General features: G+C 37.0%; 1 protein-coding gene across 2 annotated transcripts in view; it reads left to right on the top strand.

Moving 5' to 3' along the window:
- Window positions 1-18,650, top strand: part of NAV3 (neuron navigator 3) — a gene marked incomplete at its 5' end in the record, with an annotated part of 269,575 nt that overhangs the window by 234,259 nt on the left and 16,666 nt on the right. Inside the window, 7 exons of one of the 2 annotated variants that reach the window (XM_082311046.1) lie at window positions 7,228-7,311; window positions 8,942-9,053; window positions 10,363-10,484; window positions 11,090-11,110; window positions 12,281-12,453; window positions 14,808-14,873; window positions 15,988-16,141. In XM_082311046.1, the coding sequence (XP_082167172.1) occupies window positions 7,228-7,311; window positions 8,942-9,053; window positions 10,363-10,484; window positions 11,090-11,110; window positions 12,281-12,453; window positions 14,808-14,873; window positions 15,988-16,141 (732 nt within the window). The remainder of the gene's footprint in view (window positions 1-7,227; window positions 7,312-8,941; window positions 9,054-10,362; window positions 10,485-11,089; window positions 11,111-12,280; window positions 12,454-14,807; window positions 14,874-15,987; window positions 16,142-18,650) is intronic. The other variant, XM_082311047.1, reaches the window with a different exon arrangement.

Genomic DNA, 18,650 nt, shown 5'->3' with positions numbered 1-18,650 from the left:
CTGAGAGCAACAAACTAAAACCAACACCAAGAGTTCAGAAGAGCTAAGCCAGCATGCCTCGGGTAGTCGTGTTTGCTAACAAGTCTGTTGTTCTCTGCAGGGCACTTTTCTTTCCACCAAAATCGCAGTGTTGCAGCAGCTCTGCCTTGTGGTGGGGAGCACAGGGAGGTGGGCTGTGGCTGGGCTTGCGACACAGCACCATCACAGACATCCCCACAGCCACTCTGAGTGCCCTGCTAATGCCCACGCAGCAGCAGCTGGTGTTATCCAGAAGAGTTAACTTGATTCCTGCAAGTGCCTGACCTAGTGAAAGATGTCCCTGCCCACAGTCAGGGGGTTGGACTAGATGATCTTTAAAAGTCCCTCCCAAACCAAACCATTCTGTGATTCTGAGCAGTGGTGCCACATCAGTAAGACTAAATTGTTTGCCTGTGGTGGACCTGTGCTGGTGGAGTTCTGAGCCCCTCTGACGGGGATAACTCTGGCTCTTGGTACCATGCCCCACTTTACTCTCTGGGCAGAAAAGCAGTTTGCCCTTCCCTCCTTCCACTAGTACCAGTGTATTCCTTCTTGCTGATGTGTCAAAAGATTACTCTCTTTAGCCTTCATCCTTTTCCAGTCACACCATCAATGCTGTAGCCTGTAATACAGTAACAAGTGCAATAGAGTGAGGATGGCAAAGCATTCTCCCCAGCAACTGAAGCAAAGAGGCCACTGTTCGGTTCATTTGGCCCAATTGCATCCAGTTTCTCCCCAGTGTTAGTTAGAAGTCATTGCCTGTATCTCTGGTCAGTATTCCTTTCTGTGGAGTAAACACCATTCAGACTGCGGTCTAATAACATTACCTATTCCGGACAAGTTTTCAAAGTCAGCTCCAAGTTACAATTAGATTTGGTCCATCTAGATTTGGTCAAAGAAACTGAGTCAAGCTAAAAATGGATAGTTACATTTTGGCCTGGTTTTCACTCAAACTCTGCTGCACGGGTGAGAAATAAGTTGGGTTCAATCTGTTTAACTCACGCTGTGTTGGTTGGGGATCTGGTCCCATACACTGCCTCTGGACTTCTGAACACCCGGGAAGAATACTCATAGCTTTTCTACTAATCTAATTGGAGGAGTAACATTTTCAACAGGACAGTTAAAAAACAAATACATGTGCATCTGTTTTTACCTATCCAGAAGTACCACATTTGTAAACCTGTATGTGCTTGTATGTATATATATATATATGTGCACGCACACCGTATGTTGTATAAAGGTTAATTTGATCACGTTCTTTTGACTGTCACCCACCTTCTAATCCATCTCCATGGAGACAGTCTTTAAACTCTAAACCTATAAGCAATCCTAAAGCTGATCCTTTTAGCACATGGGGTTTTTAAATGGCACCACAGAAATCTTTCCTTTTTCCAAATCCCCAACATGTGGAATTTCCCTCAAAATTAAACTTGTCAGGAGCATGAAACTTAGAGGCTTCAAATTCTCCAGGCATGAACAAGAGCTTTAGACACCTTCATGATAAAAACAATCTTAAAAGAAAAGTAGATACTACTAGTTATTACAAGTAAATATTTTTGGGGATGCTGTAATGAGAGATATACTTTACAAAACCAAAAAATGAAAAGTATTTCACAATAGGCCTGGTTCTGAGTTCTTTCTCTGCTATTTCTGGTACAGAAGACATAAAGCATCAAAAAAAAGGCATTTCCATATAAATCCAAAGGATCAAAAGAGACCCCTTAAAGATGTGTTAGTACTAATTCTGTGTAAGCACTTTATGTAAGTAAATTCTACAAAGCATCACTTAAACATCAGGAATAAAATCCAGCTTGAAAACAGAGTGTATATACAAATTTTTTAATTGTGATATGGCCTCTGAAATTTAGGCTAATTACAGAATTGATATTTAAATGCCAGTGATTATACACTTTCCATAAAACTTATGAGTGTAACTAACAAATACTTTATTTAATTTGACAAACTTATGACAGACCCAGATGGGCTTTTAATTTTCATGAACTTGTACTGTCTTAGTAATATTTTGCTTGTGTGTATTCGTTTATCATTTATCTCCTAATCTAAGAGACATATTTCAGCAGCCCCTGGCATTTAAAGGAAAAATAGTCCTAATCACAAAAGCTGGAATTTATCCTCAGAAAAGAAATCAAAACCATGTTTTACTCTCTAAACGGATAATGCTACTGTGACCCTCATTTTGAGTCAGATTTGCACTCCGGTAGGCTAAAACCTAAATGAGCAATGAGCCTAATGCAGAAAAAAGTTTGGTCACTCTGCCCATCTTTTCTGTAGTTACATCCATCTCTGGCAGGCAGAGGACTGTATGACCAGAGTATCTTCTGCAGTGCCTTTGCTGACGAGAAAATTACTCAGTCATTTCTGATGCCTTTGCTATAAATGCAATCGTCTTAGCCTTAGTCCTATGCTCCCCCAAATTTTCGTACTTTCAGTGTCTGAAAATGGGCCGCACTTTTTTCCTCACTATAGTCTGGAGAAGGAAACTATTAATAGCCAGAAATCTTCTTCCCTCCCAGTTCATCTCAGGCTTGAATTTGTTGTTACCATCTCCCTTTGTAGAACTGAGCAAAATTATTGTATGTGAGTGAAAAAAAGAGCATCTTGTTCATCTCATTTCAACAATATTTGTGTCTTTCTTTGCTTCACCACCAAAGACTGTTGCTGACAGTAGTACATGTGTCATTAGAAGACTGACAGGCTGAAATTTGACCTATTTCGTCAAACCTTTGCTTGATATTTTATTTTATATCAAAATCTGTCAATTGGAAGTTATAGCATGTCACAGTCATTTTGGAAACCTCTGCTAAGACTTTTCTTATTTAGTTTCATTTATTATTCAGATTTTGTTGGCTGGACTCAAGTACTGTGCTTGATTTCAGCAGTTTATTTCATTTGATTAACCCCAAAGTGTTTCGCCTGCATATGATTAAATTCAAGCAGGGCCCAGCTGTTGTTTGGATGCTTAATTTACAGTTTTTTTCTGAGATTCTGGCTTTTCCTCTGGTGCCTGGTTCGATGTTGCTGAAGGACAAATCTCAATACTAATTAAGAAAGGGCCTGTTTTCAGTGCAGAAAGTGTCCAACCAGCAGACTTCCTACGTGACTGACAAGGGCTCAAATTCCAGTGAGCAGCCTGAACCCAGCCTGTTCGGAGGGACTTTGATCAGTGCTTTGTACTGTATAAAGCTGAAGGGTGCATGCTTGCAAACTGTAGTAGACCCAGGATGCCAGTAGAAAGCGGAGGGGGTTCGCTGGCTAATACTCTTGTTTGGCCAGCTCTGAACCACTACCCTACAGCCAAACAACAAGATAATAGCAGGCGGCAAACAGAAAAGGTCACCAGATGTACAGTTGCTTCTTGCAATCAGCCCGATCCCTTCTGGCCTCTCACACCTCCTTTCATTCAGCCATGTCAGGTGGGAGGAAATTTATTTATTTACCTTTGTTTTATAAACCTGAACACCGCAGGTCAAATTGCAAAGTGTGTCAGCAGATAGTCTTTGGATATGCCAATGTCGTGTTCAGGATGAGCTGTAAACCTAAGAGCTGAGGTATTTGGGGTTTGGCTGTCTGGGATAATTTACTAAGAAGGAAATGTTTAAAACCAAACCTGTCATCTTAGCGCTGAAGTCATTCCCTGAGCATATATCTCTTTGACTATTTCCAATGGGAATTTTGCATATTAATAGAAGTCAAAATTAATCCGTATGTGATGGATCTACAGATTAAGATCTGTACATCATCTGTGTATCTAATATGCATATCATGTTAAAGATGGATATATTTTGCTATAGGCATACTTCCATTAATGCCCACTTACTTAACTCTAATTCCACTATATCTATTTCCAAGTACAAATGCTACATTCAATTGTGAAGATATATTTTTACTCTAGAGTAAGTGTTATTTAAAGCGCATGCAGTATTCAGGCATTTTGTATGGTATTCAAATGATGCATGCAATGAATGAAACTACTGAATCTAACGCAGAGATTTCTAAGGTCTGAGGGACTGGCTGTATCTTTAAAAAAAATTCTATTCGTAAATGTTTTTATGAGAATGAAAGAATGGATCCTTTTGGATAAAGTAAATAATCCTCAAAAACTGAGGATTATCAATCCAATCAAAATCAATTACCAATGTTATAAATGTAAAAGAAGTTTCTAATTAGAACTTTTAATTTCTTATGAGCATTTTTAAAGTCACAGTTACTTCTTTCTACTTGTTTCAATTGCTTTCTTTTCTGAATTATTTTGCATTTAACTATCTAAATGCAGTCTGGTCTTAAATGGGAATATATACATACATATGTTTTATGCATAATTCCACACACACATAAATATACTGATAACCTAGCCTTTTTCAAACTAACTTTTCTTATTTTGTTACATAGTATTTCTTTTGGGACAAATCTGCCTAAGATTTCAACAAGTAGGAGTTCCCTAGATGGATGAATAAATAAACATTTGCTACCATGGGAAGAGGCAGCACAGTTTATTACTCTGAATGTAAAATTAATACTTTGTATTTCATAGAAGAGTATTCTGTTGTAATAAACATTTGAAGTAATGAACAATGTGATTGAAGGTTTTTTCTCGAATAGTTTTTGTTTGATGGGCCTTCGAATTATGTTTCTTTATTATTAGCAAATCAAGACCTGATAGTCTTTATCTCAAATGAGTTAGGAAGGATCCATCATCTTGATCCAATTACATTTATGATGCAAAAATTTTAGTGTGCTGCTCCAAGAAGGTAATGTACTCTATCACAGGCTAAATTTTAGTAAGAATCCATAGCTGTGACATAGCTGTCTTTCTCTAAAGACTATCAGACAATAACTTAATAGTTTCAGTGACCTTTGATGACATTTATAATGATCTTTTTAGTTCTTAATTTTTCCTATGAGTTCCTTAATTTTTCCTATAAGTTCCTTGTGGTTTATTCATGTACGATATAAGCTGAGGTTGTAGCTATGGAATAGGAAAATAGTTCGCATAAATATGCACAGTTAGGTACCAAAGAACTGTGGTTATCACAGTCTAATTGTGAGAAACGGACAAAAGCAATGCATAATTAAGCAAATGATTCCTCTTTTCAAGCCCTCAGTCCCCATTGTTATTCTCATGTTAAAGCAGAACCACGGGCCATCAGCCAAGCCATAGATTTTTTTATGAGGCAGGGAACAGAGAGCTCCATTAGGTTCCTGTTAAACACATGTAATGAAGAGACATTTGGCTATAATTCTATTGCCTCTGATTGTGTCTGGGTCAGTGGTCATAATCTTTGGAATTAAAATACCACAAATTAGTCTGGATATTTTTAACATGTAGCTAATTATTAAAGTGAACAGTAAGTTTAAAAACTGGTTACTTTTATCTTTTCAGAGGAATAGAGCAGTGAAAACAACTGAAGGTTCTAGTTTCCAAACTAGCTAGAATAACTTTATATCAATTGACAGGTTTCAGAGGTGCATTTGAAACATATTCCAAGTTCATTTTATTTAAACTTATAACTTCAAGAATATAGCCTAAGTTATAAATGTTACAATAGGAATATACACAATTACTAATTAATCTTTAAGAAATTGCATATGTGTCTAGTTCCATGTTTATCAAAAGTTAGTCCTGGGGTACGTACCCTTTACCAAAAGAGTTATCCCTAAGGCATCCCTGGAGCTGCAGAAAGCAGGTGGATTGACCACTATCCCCATAAGTAACTAACTAAATTATTTGGTAATAATATCATTTACAAGAAGTAAACTTGTAATAAGTTTGGTAAGTATAAAATAAGGAGTTTACAAGATACTGAAATGTTTATAGCAATCTGCAATTATTTACAAAACACAAAAGCCACTTATCAGTATAACAGCTCTGAAGTGGAGGCACAGAAGTGGGCCACTAATATATATATATTATAATCTTTTTTTATTTGAGGAATAATACACAGAGCAAGGTGGCAAGAAGCTCTTTTCCTTCTCCTAAAGTGCGTAGCAGAATCCTTTTTGGACTATGTCTTTTTCTGATTATACCTCAGATTCAGTACAACCACATACATTTGAACAATTTCAATTATGCTTGTGCAAGCATGCAAATCTGTAATGGAAAAATTTGGCAGGCACTGTGTGTGCCTGTACTGCTATAATAAAAAATAAATTTTCTCAGTGAGGAAGCTCAGTTAATCCATTTGTGCATATAAATGCGTTGTTTGTGAGTTATATTTCCAAGTGTACTGTAGTGCCTATGTTTGAAAACTTTGCCTATTACCACTTTTGAGATGGTAAAGGGAAAATAAGTATTTCCTTCTGTTTTTACTATTTGGTGTTGTGAGAATGGATGGAATCTTATAGAATTTCATAAAAATTAAATTCTTACTTTCCCTTGGCTGTACAAGCCAACTTAGCTTGCTGGTTTCTTTATGGCCACTTTCCCTTCTTTGCCTACAAAGCTCGATGTCAGAACCAACGAAGAGTTGAGGTATTGGGGTTTTTTTCGGCTTGCATAGAGTATATGGTGAATGTTGTTAGAAAATAAAATGAAGCTTTATTTTTTTTAAATCTTTTGTTTGAAATTTATTGCTTTTCTTATTGAGAAGTAGGACTTCCAGTTTTCAAGATTGTCTTTTATATATGCATTTGCACACATGTATAAATATATATATATTTTATATTTTATATAAGTTTTTTATTACTTTTATACACATATGTATAATCAATATAAGATGAATAGACTAAGTAATGACTTTTTAGAAAACTAACTGTGATATTTTTTGTTTGATTCTCAGGATTCCTCTGGAGTGTTTTATTTGTGAGGTTAAAACTTACCTTTTAAGATAAAGTACTTGAATTCCCGTGTTGAAGTGTTCAGTAACTGAAAATAATTGTTCCTAGACTTCTATTTGGGAGCAGACATCTTTTGGCCAATATATCAGTAAACTCAAAGCAGGGCATTAAATCCATAATTCATTTCCAGGCAGAGATACCTGAGCTAATCTCCTTGGGGGCTAAAGAAGCCTGAGGAACACTGGGCACACTTGGCTGCTTCACCTATCCAAGTTAGCTCAGTCTGAGTTTAAAACCAACAGAAAAGTGCTGGAAAAGACGAGCTTGGACGGAAAAAATATTTTTAGTAAACAAATAGATCTGGGAAAATAGTCCCATTGTCACAACAAATGTTGTCTTCTATTTCTTTCACAGGCTCATCTAGTAGCAGCTTTTGAAAAAAGCTTGGGAAATATGACCGGCCGATTGCAAAGTCTAACAATGACAGCTGAACAAAAGGTAAGTTTACCAAAGTAGATGCTTTAATGTGGAAAACAGTCAGCAGGTTATATTAGATTTTTGTTTAAAAAACACTGAAAGGAAACAGGGGCAGCTGTGACAATAAGACAGAAAAGTCTTTCTTTAATGGCCGTAGCGATCAAATCTTCATAAAGCTCCAGGAGAATGAAACTGCGCAGCATCAAGTTTACACAGACAATATCATAGAATAGTTTGAAGATAAAATCTTTCGTTTCCAGATTTTAATTAAAACATCTGCAACTCTAGGTTTAATCCGTACTGAAAGATCCTGTAACAAAAACTGATCATAACCTGCTGGACTGCTTCATTCCAGCCTGCCAGCATTGTCAGAATAATAGAATTATGTGAAGGGAAGAACTTTAAGTAGAGAAAAATTACTCCATTCAGAGAGTTAATGCAGGTTAGGTATCCTATTCATGAGTAAACAGTTTTGGTTTTCACTGTGCTGTTTTGACTATTAGGGAAAAAAATCTAAACCTGATAGGTAGTAAACTTAATGTGAGCCTTTGTACCAAGCTCAGGATTAAGAGGCTGCGTAGCACCTTCCAGGATTGAACCGGTGCAAGTTTCTGCCCTTATTCATTTTGAACAGTATCCTATAAATGGAAAGGCCTCCTTGAGCCAAACTGTGAAAGAAACTGTGCATCAGTGAGCTATTAGTCACCACTGGAGTCAGTGTAGCTGTCTATAAAAATAAAATTTCACAGTCTGGTTGAGCACCAACAGATGAAATGTGGTGAGACTCATTGTGAACAGGATAAAAAATATTTGTATTGCTTGCTTTTTTTCATCTTAAGCAAAAAAACACAACAGAATTTTCTTAAAACCAAACCTTCTGACTATTTTGCAAAGTATAATATCCCTCAGAAAGTTTTCTTTCTAGAAGAGGTTAAACAGTGACATTGAAACAGATCATCTCCAAGCTTCTTTCCCAAAAGATTTGGAACATGTTCTTTTCCTTCTCTTCTTTTCTCTATTGTTGAGGCTGAATTCCTTTAATCCTCATTATATAAATACAGGCTGGAAGGACAGGTTTAATGCAGCAGTAATAAAAGATGTTTTTTAAATAAAATTGGCTGTGCATTCTAATACAGAACTTCCTGAACTCAAGTGGAGTAATTTTACTTCAACTTGCAGAACAGTTTGTATTAAACACGGGTTTTTAAATCAAATTAATATTTAGCAAGTTAAATCTGTTGACAAATACACAAATTCAGGTTGAGATTCATCCATTAAACAGTAGCCTCACATACTAAAGGATATAATTCAATTGGTTTTATTGTCTTTTGCAATAAAATTGTTGGGTTTCTCTTAACTTTATAATGAATATTCAGTTGAGCTCCTTTTTAGATTTGTCTTTGTTAAAAAATTTTTATCCTCCTTAAAAATAGCATGATCACTTTATAGAGAATAAATGTAAAAGAATACATTAGTTGAGTTTAACATCTTTGGAGAGAAAATATGCATTCTACTTAGTTGTTGCCCTTATGTTCACCCAAGCAGTCCTATGAACTTCAATTTGACCACTCTTATCTTGACATTTTTTTTAGCTTAGACAAACATTGTTCCTTGTGCCATATATTTTGAGCTCTCTTTGCTCTTCCCACAGGAATCTGAGCTTATAGAGCTAAGGGAAACCATTGAAATGCTGAAAGCCCAGAATTCTGCTGCACAAGCTGCTATTCAAGGAGCCTTGAATGGTCCCGATCATACCCACAAAGGTATGTGTCACTATTAAAATAAATGCAGAGTTTCTCTCCAGAAAAAAAAAAAAAACTGTCACTACTTTTATGTTGTTTTGGGGACTGTGTTGCAAGGGCAAGCACATTCTGCAGTGCATGGTAGGCATACTTGTGGTATTTCCAGAGCTGGAAACCTTGCATGAGCTTCCTGTTTGCCAGAGTTCCTGGAGCCTTGTCTTCTCAGAACCGGGTGGCCAGGAATTGGTTGCTGAGTGTCAAGAGTTAACCCTGTCGCTGCAGTTGTGTATTGAAGTACACCCAAGAGACTAATGAAGTCTTATGGTGAAACATTGTTATAGCTTGGAAATCCAGTGTAAGTTGTAGCTCTGAAAGTTGGTGTACTCATTGGTAAAAGATGGACTGACAACAGCTCAGCTCCTTTGCAAGGTGCTAAATCAGTGCAGGAAAGCAGGCATTTTAAATTCCAGATTCTGAATTCATTTGTCATTGCAGTTAGGCAGATATCACATGATAAATATATACTTCAAAAGTGCCTGTTGATAAGCAACAACAAAGGAATTACTTGAAGAAAAAAAATAATAGAAGCATTCATTTTTGAGAGTGTCATTGATCTTTCTTTAAAGAGGTCATTATTTAGATGTTTGCCTTAAGGTCATTTCATTGCATGAATTGAGTATAGCAAAGCTAACTTCTAGGACATAAAAAATAATCTAAAAAGTAATTTCCCTTGGTATTAGCGGGTATGTTCTGCAAGAGTATTTTCCAACGATTAAGATATAGTTATCAGAGACTTTTAAGAAATTGAAACTCAAAAGCCTCACCAACCATTTCTAATATTCTCCACTTCTTGGTTATTTTGTTTCATTCATTTTTAATGAACTCCTGCCTGCTTATTTCCATCATGGTATATTAGAAGGTAGCATCTGAATGCTGATTAGGCCTGCTACAAGTGAAGTAATGCCTATCGTCGTCAGAAAAAGAACTGTAGCACATGTGATAGTAATAAGTCAAGTAATCCATCTGTAACAGAAACTGCTTAGCTATGAGGTTACGCCTGCATAGATTGCTGTGCAGGGTCATTGCCTTCATGCCAATAAAACCCTAGTTTGGAGAAGCTCCTAAGTGTTAGCATAATTGTATGCATCGCCATTGACCCCCACATGGTTTCTCACAGGCTGCAATAGATTGAATCGAAGCCAGTGCAAGCATCAATGCCATTTATGTTCATTTACGTGCCCTTTGAGGAAGAAAATGCTACATAAATACAAGAATGATTATTATATTGAAACAGAGACAAATGGATTTCACAGTAATTTCTTTTCCTTAGATTTACGTATAAGGCGGCAACATTCTTCAGAAAGTGTTTCCAGCATCAACAGCGCTACAAGCCATTCAAGCATTGGCAGTGGTAATGATGCTGACTCCAAGAAAAAGAAAAAGAAAAACTGGGTAAGTGCTCAGCAGGTTTAAACCTATCTTTTAGCTATTATGTTGTTTCCTAGTGCCTGAGTAGCATAATGGTCCATTTCATCTACAATATTCTTGTGGGGCCAGACAGATACGAAGCAATTCACATGTATCCATACTGTGACACTCCCAGCAAGCTAAAAATTCTTGAATATCATCAGGGAATTATTTGCATAAGTCAGGATAATTTAAAAACAAACAAACAAACAAACAAACAAACAAACTTTAAAAAGCTGTTATGACCAAAACCATCTCTGGGCCACATTGAAACTGTTTGATTTTTCTTCAGTCAGAGTCTGATTCAAAGGCTTGACTCAAATATGTTACTCAGCTATGAAGGGAGTTGAAATCTGTTAAGAATTCTCATGTAAAAGTAGTATGGTGTTTAAAGAAATTAAGATGCTTCTCAACTGGAACACACAAATACCACATAGTGCTAAGGGTTTAATCAAAGACTTTCAGTAAATAATCGGAAAATATGTTTTTGTTGTTTTAAAAATATTACCTGCATAAACATTTGTTTTAAAATACTGATCAGCCTTCATTCCCTTGATTTGTAATTCCACACTCTTTCATGTTTCTGCAAGGTGAACTCTAGAGGAAGTGAGGTGAATATAAACCATGGAAAATTTGGCATGCATCTATAAAGAACCCTATCTTGGCATGATTGCTATTTATTTTGGCAGTAGGCTTTTATACCTTCTAAAAACAGATTATCCTGTATGTCTTCTCAGTTTGTCTCTATTCATTTTAATCTCAAAGTTTAGAGTACAGAAAGGGGGAGTGTAGCCAAAATCCATTTCTTTCTCGTTAGATATCATGAGCTGGAAAGGACTTAATAATGTTTCTCTGATCAGTGGTCACACTCCCCACTCTCCAATTATACCATGAAAATAACATTTTGAATACTTCATTTTTTATAGAGGAACCAGTTTGTCATTGAGTTCTATACAATTTTAATCAGAACAACTTTCTGAAAATAAAAACAAAAACCAACCACACTTTTCCTAAGATGAAAAACTTCTGTACTTAGACAAAGGTATCAACAAATGGGCTAGTTAAAATTCACTGCAGACAAAACTGTTGTCATCTTGGCTCCTGAAATAAATGGCTCTTTGGCTATTCTGTCCCTTTTCAATACTGGATAAGAGCTTCTAGAGGGAAAGGCAATGCTTGTACGTTCAGAGATCTTACTACTCTAAAGGAAACTGCAGCAAAGAGTATATACCTTTCAGCTAACATTCTTCTCAGCAGTACAACAAAGCAAGCCTCATGTCCCAGCTTAAATCCTCTCGCTTGTGATCCAAACCATAGCATTTGCATAGTTTGGCCATTCAAATTTTTAACGGGGAAAGTAAATTGGCAAACCCAGTAAATTGGACTTGTCTTTTGATTTCAGCATTTAGTAACAGCAGGTTCTGCCTGTACCTAGATGCAAAGTGGTTATTTAAAGCCAGCCCTTGAAGGGAATGCCATGGGAATGGGATTCCACTGGGGCTTAATGGTTTTAAATGAGCACCCCTCTCCCACAGCCGTACCACTCGGTCCTGCACTTTTTCCATAGCATTACGTTTGCGCTGCGCTGGATTAATAAACTCAAAACAAAGCACTGTATCATGTTTTTAGAGATACTGTGTTGCATATGTTAATACCTTGCTTCTGTATACTGACCTCAGGCAGTGGCTAGGATGGCATCTGCAAACTAACTCTTCAAAACATGAGCTGCACACAAATTGCTGTGACGAGGAAAATAATCTTACTCTATGTTTGTTTTCCAGCTAAGAAGCTCTTTCAAACAGGCCTTTGGAAAGAAGAAGTCCACCAAGCCTCCTTCCTCACATTCAGACATAGAAGAGCTGACAGACTCCTCTCTTCCTTCGTCACCCAAATTGCCCCACAGCTCAGGAGAGTGTGGGGCAACATCAATGAAACCATCACAGTCAGCATCTGCGTAAGTCTCTTGGCAAACCTTTCTTCCCAAATGGGATGGACTGTAAAACATACTTTCCCAAGTGTGGCCATTTGCAGTTCAGAAACCATTGCCAACAGCCATGATCTTTGAATCTCATGCTCCATCCATTTGCCAGATTTCTCATGAGCTTCACCCCATTTACACACTACTTTTCCAGGAGCTCTTTCTTAGATCATTCTGTCCTCCTTTCACAGCCTTTACCCAAAATCATCTAGCAGTACAAACTCCTTTCCAAATGCATATCCAAAAGCTTATGTCGTGCTCTTCCTGCACCATTAACAACTTTATCATATCCACTTACTAAAGGCCAAATACTACAGTTTCCTTTCTTCATGACATACTAAAAGTGTCATTTTATTTTCCAGGTAGCTATGAATTTTTACAAGATACACATCCCTTCTGTTATTGCTTTATCTACTTTGTAGCTACTAATTTATATAATTTTTAATCTATTTCCCCCCTTTTATCAGCTTTGATTTTTTTGCAATATTTTACTTTTATTTTTTATTCAAATCACCATCCTTAAGATTTCAGGACTGAGAACAAGTCATCAGTCAAAAGCTGTCCCATTTCTTCATTACTTTTTGGATGTTTAATATATTCTTCTTACGGACTTCTCAGATCCCATTCATATTCTTCTGCCTAATTTTTTCTTCATTCTGCTAAACTCATAACTTTTTCCAGTTTGGGGAAATCAACTTCTTTGAATCAACAAATGCGTACTACTGATGCCAGCCTTACTTAGTTTGTTCAAATTGAGAATAATCAGGTCACAACTACTCTTCCTTAGGTTAGGTGCCTTTTATAATTAACTTTTTATACACTGTAATGATTTTTATAGAATAGGTTTAGGAGTTGGACAGCAAATATTCCCTCAAAAGAAACCCCTCCACAATAAATGTTTTTCTTTCCTCACATTCTCCACAGACTAGTGAGGAATAACTCATCTAGATCTCTAGTTTTGTTGGTTTTTTTATAGGAAGCTCACATATTTATGGTTTCAGGTATATGTATGTTTTGGAAGGAGGATTTCTGCATGTTTGGGACCCTTGAGTTTGATTTGTTATCAACCGAAAAATCACTAGTAAAAGCCTTAATAGAAAGTGCTTGAACTTAAACAAAACACTTTTATTCTACAAAATTATTTACTCATGATTCACAGATCTGCTCTTATAACCTTATTCTGTTTCCTTTCTGCCAGCCCTGTTTTTTTCTCTGTCTGACTTGCTCTCTAGATGTACTGGTGTTCACAGAATTTATCAAGGGCAAAACTACATATCTAGTCTTTCATCCCAAGCTCTTCACATGGCCATTTGGTCTCTGAGCCTTAACTTCCTAAATTCTGTCCAGTTCACAGCCTTCTGGTTCTTCCTCCATAACATTTTTAAACACTAATCTTTCCGATTGTATTATTACATTTTTTATTATTGTGACCTTTCTACACAGGATAATATAGATTCCTTCCCTTCCACAGAGAGATCAGGTAAAATATATTTATTTAGTCAGCAGCCTCTGTTAAAAGATCATGACTGACTTACTCCTTCTACCCAAAGCAGCCTATTGATTTAAAAATCCTGAGATTGTAACAAGAAAGAAAAAGTAAAACTCTTTCTTTCTAACTACTTTGAACCTTTGTCTGAAGTCTGATCAGGCTTCTGAGCTTCTTTTTGTGACTGCTCAGGAACGCTAACTTATCTTTTTGTTTTTCTTCCTTTTGATGAAGTCTCATCTTTTTATGTAATTTTACAGTTGCAGGAGCTGAGTGTTGAAGAGCTCTGGAATCTGCAAAAGAAAATTCAAATTCAATTCATACTTTCTCCTTCTATTCTGCTTATCTTACCAGTCTGGACAGCTTCTTCCAGAACCATAACCCCACTTTCTGCTTCATTTTTATGTTCTTTAAAGCTGGTTTGTTAAGGTCTTTTTGTCCATCCCTTCTCAAGATGGACTGCCAAAAAAGCCAAAAAGAAAATAGCCAACAAATAGATACGTGACTTCCCAGTTGTCCAAGTTGTATGAGATAATATATGCATGTAAATTAAATTTTATTTCTTATTTGGTTAGCGTAGGTGTGGGCACATCAAACCAAGAACTGTATCATAACATTTGGAAAAAAATCCTAGTATATGCCTTTATTCATTTTTATTCACATTTAAAATATTTGTGCATGTTGTGAATGATATTCATTATTTTCCTTCTTCTATTTGCCATGAACTTCTTCATCTTCCCTTTGCTTACGCTTTCTTTATATATTTTCTTGACCTGAGTCTCATGTTCTAAACCATTACCTTTACTTTCTTCCAATTGCATCTGTCTAATACGTGTATATGCAGGTCATCTCTAGTCTGGGCACCAAAGAAAAGGCAAAACGGTCACGTGGTCTACAAGCATAGATCCCGGTAAAATTGAGTGTGGGGCATGGAGTTGTATACCCAACTGCTGACCTGAAGAGTGCTGCATCTTCTTTCCCAAAATGCATTTGCATGCATTCTGGCAATTAAAAGTTGACCTCTGTTTCTTGTTTGTATATTAGTAGTAATAATCACAATAATAATACTTATTGTTATAAAATATTTTTCATATTTAAATTGCTCTGCAAATATTAACTATTTATAGTGACAGTAATAAAGAACAAATAACATTTAGTGAATTGACTGAAAACATTGCTTAGTGTAACAACGTAGCCAAAATTCAGTGGTTTATTTTCTACTGCTTCTGTTATGCAACAGATCTAGGTCTGATGATGACACAGAGAGGCAAAACAGTCTGACATGAGAACTGGACAGTTGTGGTTCCCTCAGCCAGTCATGTTTTGATCTTTTCTCACAATATAATTATTTCTTCCCTTAAAATTAATGCTCATGAAAAATGATCACATGGTGATTATTTTTAATCCAGTCTTTAAGGAAAAAAAAAACAAAACAAATCAGCATGATTTCAGATATCATACATTACCAAATGACAGACTATAGGCAAAAAGTCAGCCATCACAAATCAAAACCATTACAGATTAAAATCTTCTAGATCATGAAATCAAGGACTGTCTCTGTGTACTGTTCAAAACAGAGAAAACTGTTGACGCCTAGCAGATAATAAATATCAGTAGTACAGTTTAATCAGCATAGTTGAGTTCTGACTATTGCTACTTAGGAAAGTCATAACCTTTGCACCAAAGAAATGATGCAGATATAAAATCAAATTAAAACCAGTGGGTGATACACACTCAAAGAAAAAAGTTTTCTGAAAAGTTTTTAGCAACTTTTTTTCACCATAGTGAACTATCTAACTAAACTGGAAAGGTATAAAGCAAGCTGATCATTTCATCTGGAGAGGGCTTTTTTCCTTTTTTTAATTTGGAATTTGAGCCTTTTCATGTTTCTTTGATAAGATTCTTTCTTCACTCATAGGTTTCACCAGCAGCAAGCATTTTCTGTACTTTGATATTTAGTAATGACACTGCTTTGGGGGGAGAACCTTCCTTTAATCTCCTGCCTGTTTCCTGCTCCTCTTTAGGATCTGTGAGTGCACAGAGGCAGAGGCTGAAATTATTCTTCAGCTAAAAAGCGAGCTGAGAGAGAAAGAGCTAAAATTAACGGACATTCGTCTTGAAGCCCTCAGCTCTGCACACCATCTGGATCAGATTCGGGAAGCCATGAACCGCATGCAGGTCAGTGCAGTAGCTTAAGTGATGACAGGGGTGCACACCAAAAGTATGCCTGATGTATTTCCTTTCCCAGTACTTTGTTTCACGTACCAAAAAAATGTCGATACAAAGTAAATTGCTAGGTTGACAGTACTTCCAAAGGATGGGTACGATAAAGTGCTCAAGTTATAATAATGATATTCTTAGCATTTATATTAATAGCTAACATGTGTTTAAGAGATATGGAAGGATACATAATTCCTGCCCAAAGGATATTTGTTATCTAAAGCCTATGACTGGGAAAGCAACATGACAGAGAAGCATATCAAGAAGTCATTTCTACAGAACTTTAAATCCTTGGGACATGGTGGGGGGCGGGGGTATATGTGCATACTCTCTCATAATTTCTGATTCCTAACCCAGTCATGGCTTGCCGAAGCAAAGAATGTAAAATTGAACTAAATTATTGTATCCATCTTCACTAAAATTTCACTACATTATTTTGTGACACGACTCCAAATTCTTCCTGAACACATTTTTCATCAAAAGACTTTTGCTTTCATGAGGCTGAAAGGATGCAGAAGGAATGGCAGTGTTCTTCAGTGGAGCATGGAGCTTTGTGGGACTCAGCTCTGTTGCCCACGTACAAGTATCATGTTGGGTGCCCAAAAGTATCTACAACATCCACACAGTATGACATAGGTCCTTCAGTAGATCTGGGCCCTTCTGGAATGGCAGGTGAGATACTTAGGACACCCCTGAAGGCACTATAAACCTGTATTTGGGAAACAGAATCAAGGCCATGGGGAGGGGATTCAGGTAGAGACTAGGACAGCTACATTTAGATGTCTAGGTATGAGCTAGGTGATAAACTCCTGTTGTAGTCAACTGAGTTTTAGTCCTGCAGTAGTGGGGCCTAGAGAGTTATCCTAAAATCATCCTAAGATAGGTACAGCGGGTGAAGTTGAGTTGTTTGAGCATAGGCACCTATTACTGTTTGCACCAGCCTCAAGTATTTACATCTGCACAGGACCTGTAGGCTTAGCATTCTACCCATGGAAGACCATGTTTACAATGACACTGGAAACCCACATTTATACGCTGAATCCAGCCCCAGTGGCTTGTCAGCTGAATTGCTCTGTGCTGGGTGCTTAGGTCAGGTGCACCTGCGGGCACCTTTGTATAGATGTCCACAGAGGTTGTTTTCATAACTACCAGATTTGATGTGTTTATTGTCTTTTCTAGACTTCTTTGTTTATACCATGCCTATAATACAGCCACACCTTTAAACATCTGTGGTACCCACCATCCTCCCAGGTGCTCACACCACTAGAGGCCAACATTGCTATTGGATATTTGGCTAAACTTCAATTAGGGGGAAGACTAATCAAGAACTGGTCCATAAATATGGGTTTCAATTGTCCAGACATATGTAAAGCATTTGATCTGAAGCCACTAAAAAGTTTTTAGGAACTCTAAGGGATAGAATACAGTTAATTGCAATGGTGGAGAACAGGACATGAAGGCTTATCAGCTGATTACAGTCTTACACTGGGATATGAGTGCCTAAACCAGATGAACTCCCAAGAGAGAGGAGTCTGTTATAGTCACAGGCCTCCAAAGTTTGACTTTCACCAAAGCTGGGCAGAGGCGACTAGTTCAGATGCTGTCACTGGTAATCACCAATTCTTCTGACACTTTCCCAAAAGGACAGGCAGCCACCTTGGAGCTGCCAAACTCTGTGACATTTTGGAGAATTGCTGAGGGTTGATAAGGGGAAAAAGTAGGTTTTGTGGGAATGATACATGAATACTATGTGTATTCAAAGCACCTTAAAAATCTAAAGCTCAGCTGAATGGAAGACTGCTAAGAGTCGTGTAATTAATCAGCGTAAATTGCAGAGTAGATGGAGATTGCGTGACTCATTTCCCCATAGTTCCTGATTTGAACCCCAGGCTAAACTGGTGCATTCATCTGTTACCTTCTGTCAGTATTTTGCTGGTTTGTCCCTTCCCTTTCACTATCTCCTCACCTTTACCCATATGATCTAATCTTCTTATAGCTGTTGCAGGTTTTTTGTGATGCTATCCTTTATGCTTTTACTTGTATAATGTAGCTCAACAGCCTTCATAAAAGAATAGGACTTTTAGCAGAGTGTTAGTGAATGAGGAATTAAATTTGATGTGCAAAACCGTCTGCAAGAATAAGCAGTTGCTTTGTACTGTGCTTCATGAACCGACTGAAAGCTAGATTTAGCTGGTACCAGGCTGTTCTCAGGCTAAGTTTTCATTTTATCGTTGTACATTCAATAATCGCTTGGCACCACAGAGGATTTAGCTAAAAAAAATTCCTAGTTGTTCTGATTCATCTGTCACTATATGTTTTCATCAAAGAGGGTTTGCTGGCTGTTATATGAACACTCCCATGTTTGAATGATCAAAAAGTCTTATTTGTTCGCAAGAAAGATTATGAAATTGTTAAACTATCAATTTCTAATTTTTAATTTCATTTCTCCTCTGTGAAGCTACTGCTT

This window comes from Platalea leucorodia (assembly GCF_965183815.1).
Source record: "Platalea leucorodia genome assembly, chromosome: 4".
Taxonomy (NCBI): domain Eukaryota; kingdom Metazoa; phylum Chordata; class Aves; order Pelecaniformes; family Threskiornithidae; genus Platalea; species Platalea leucorodia.
Note: the sequence above shows the minus strand (reverse complement) of the source record. Positions and strands in the feature narration are given on the sequence as shown.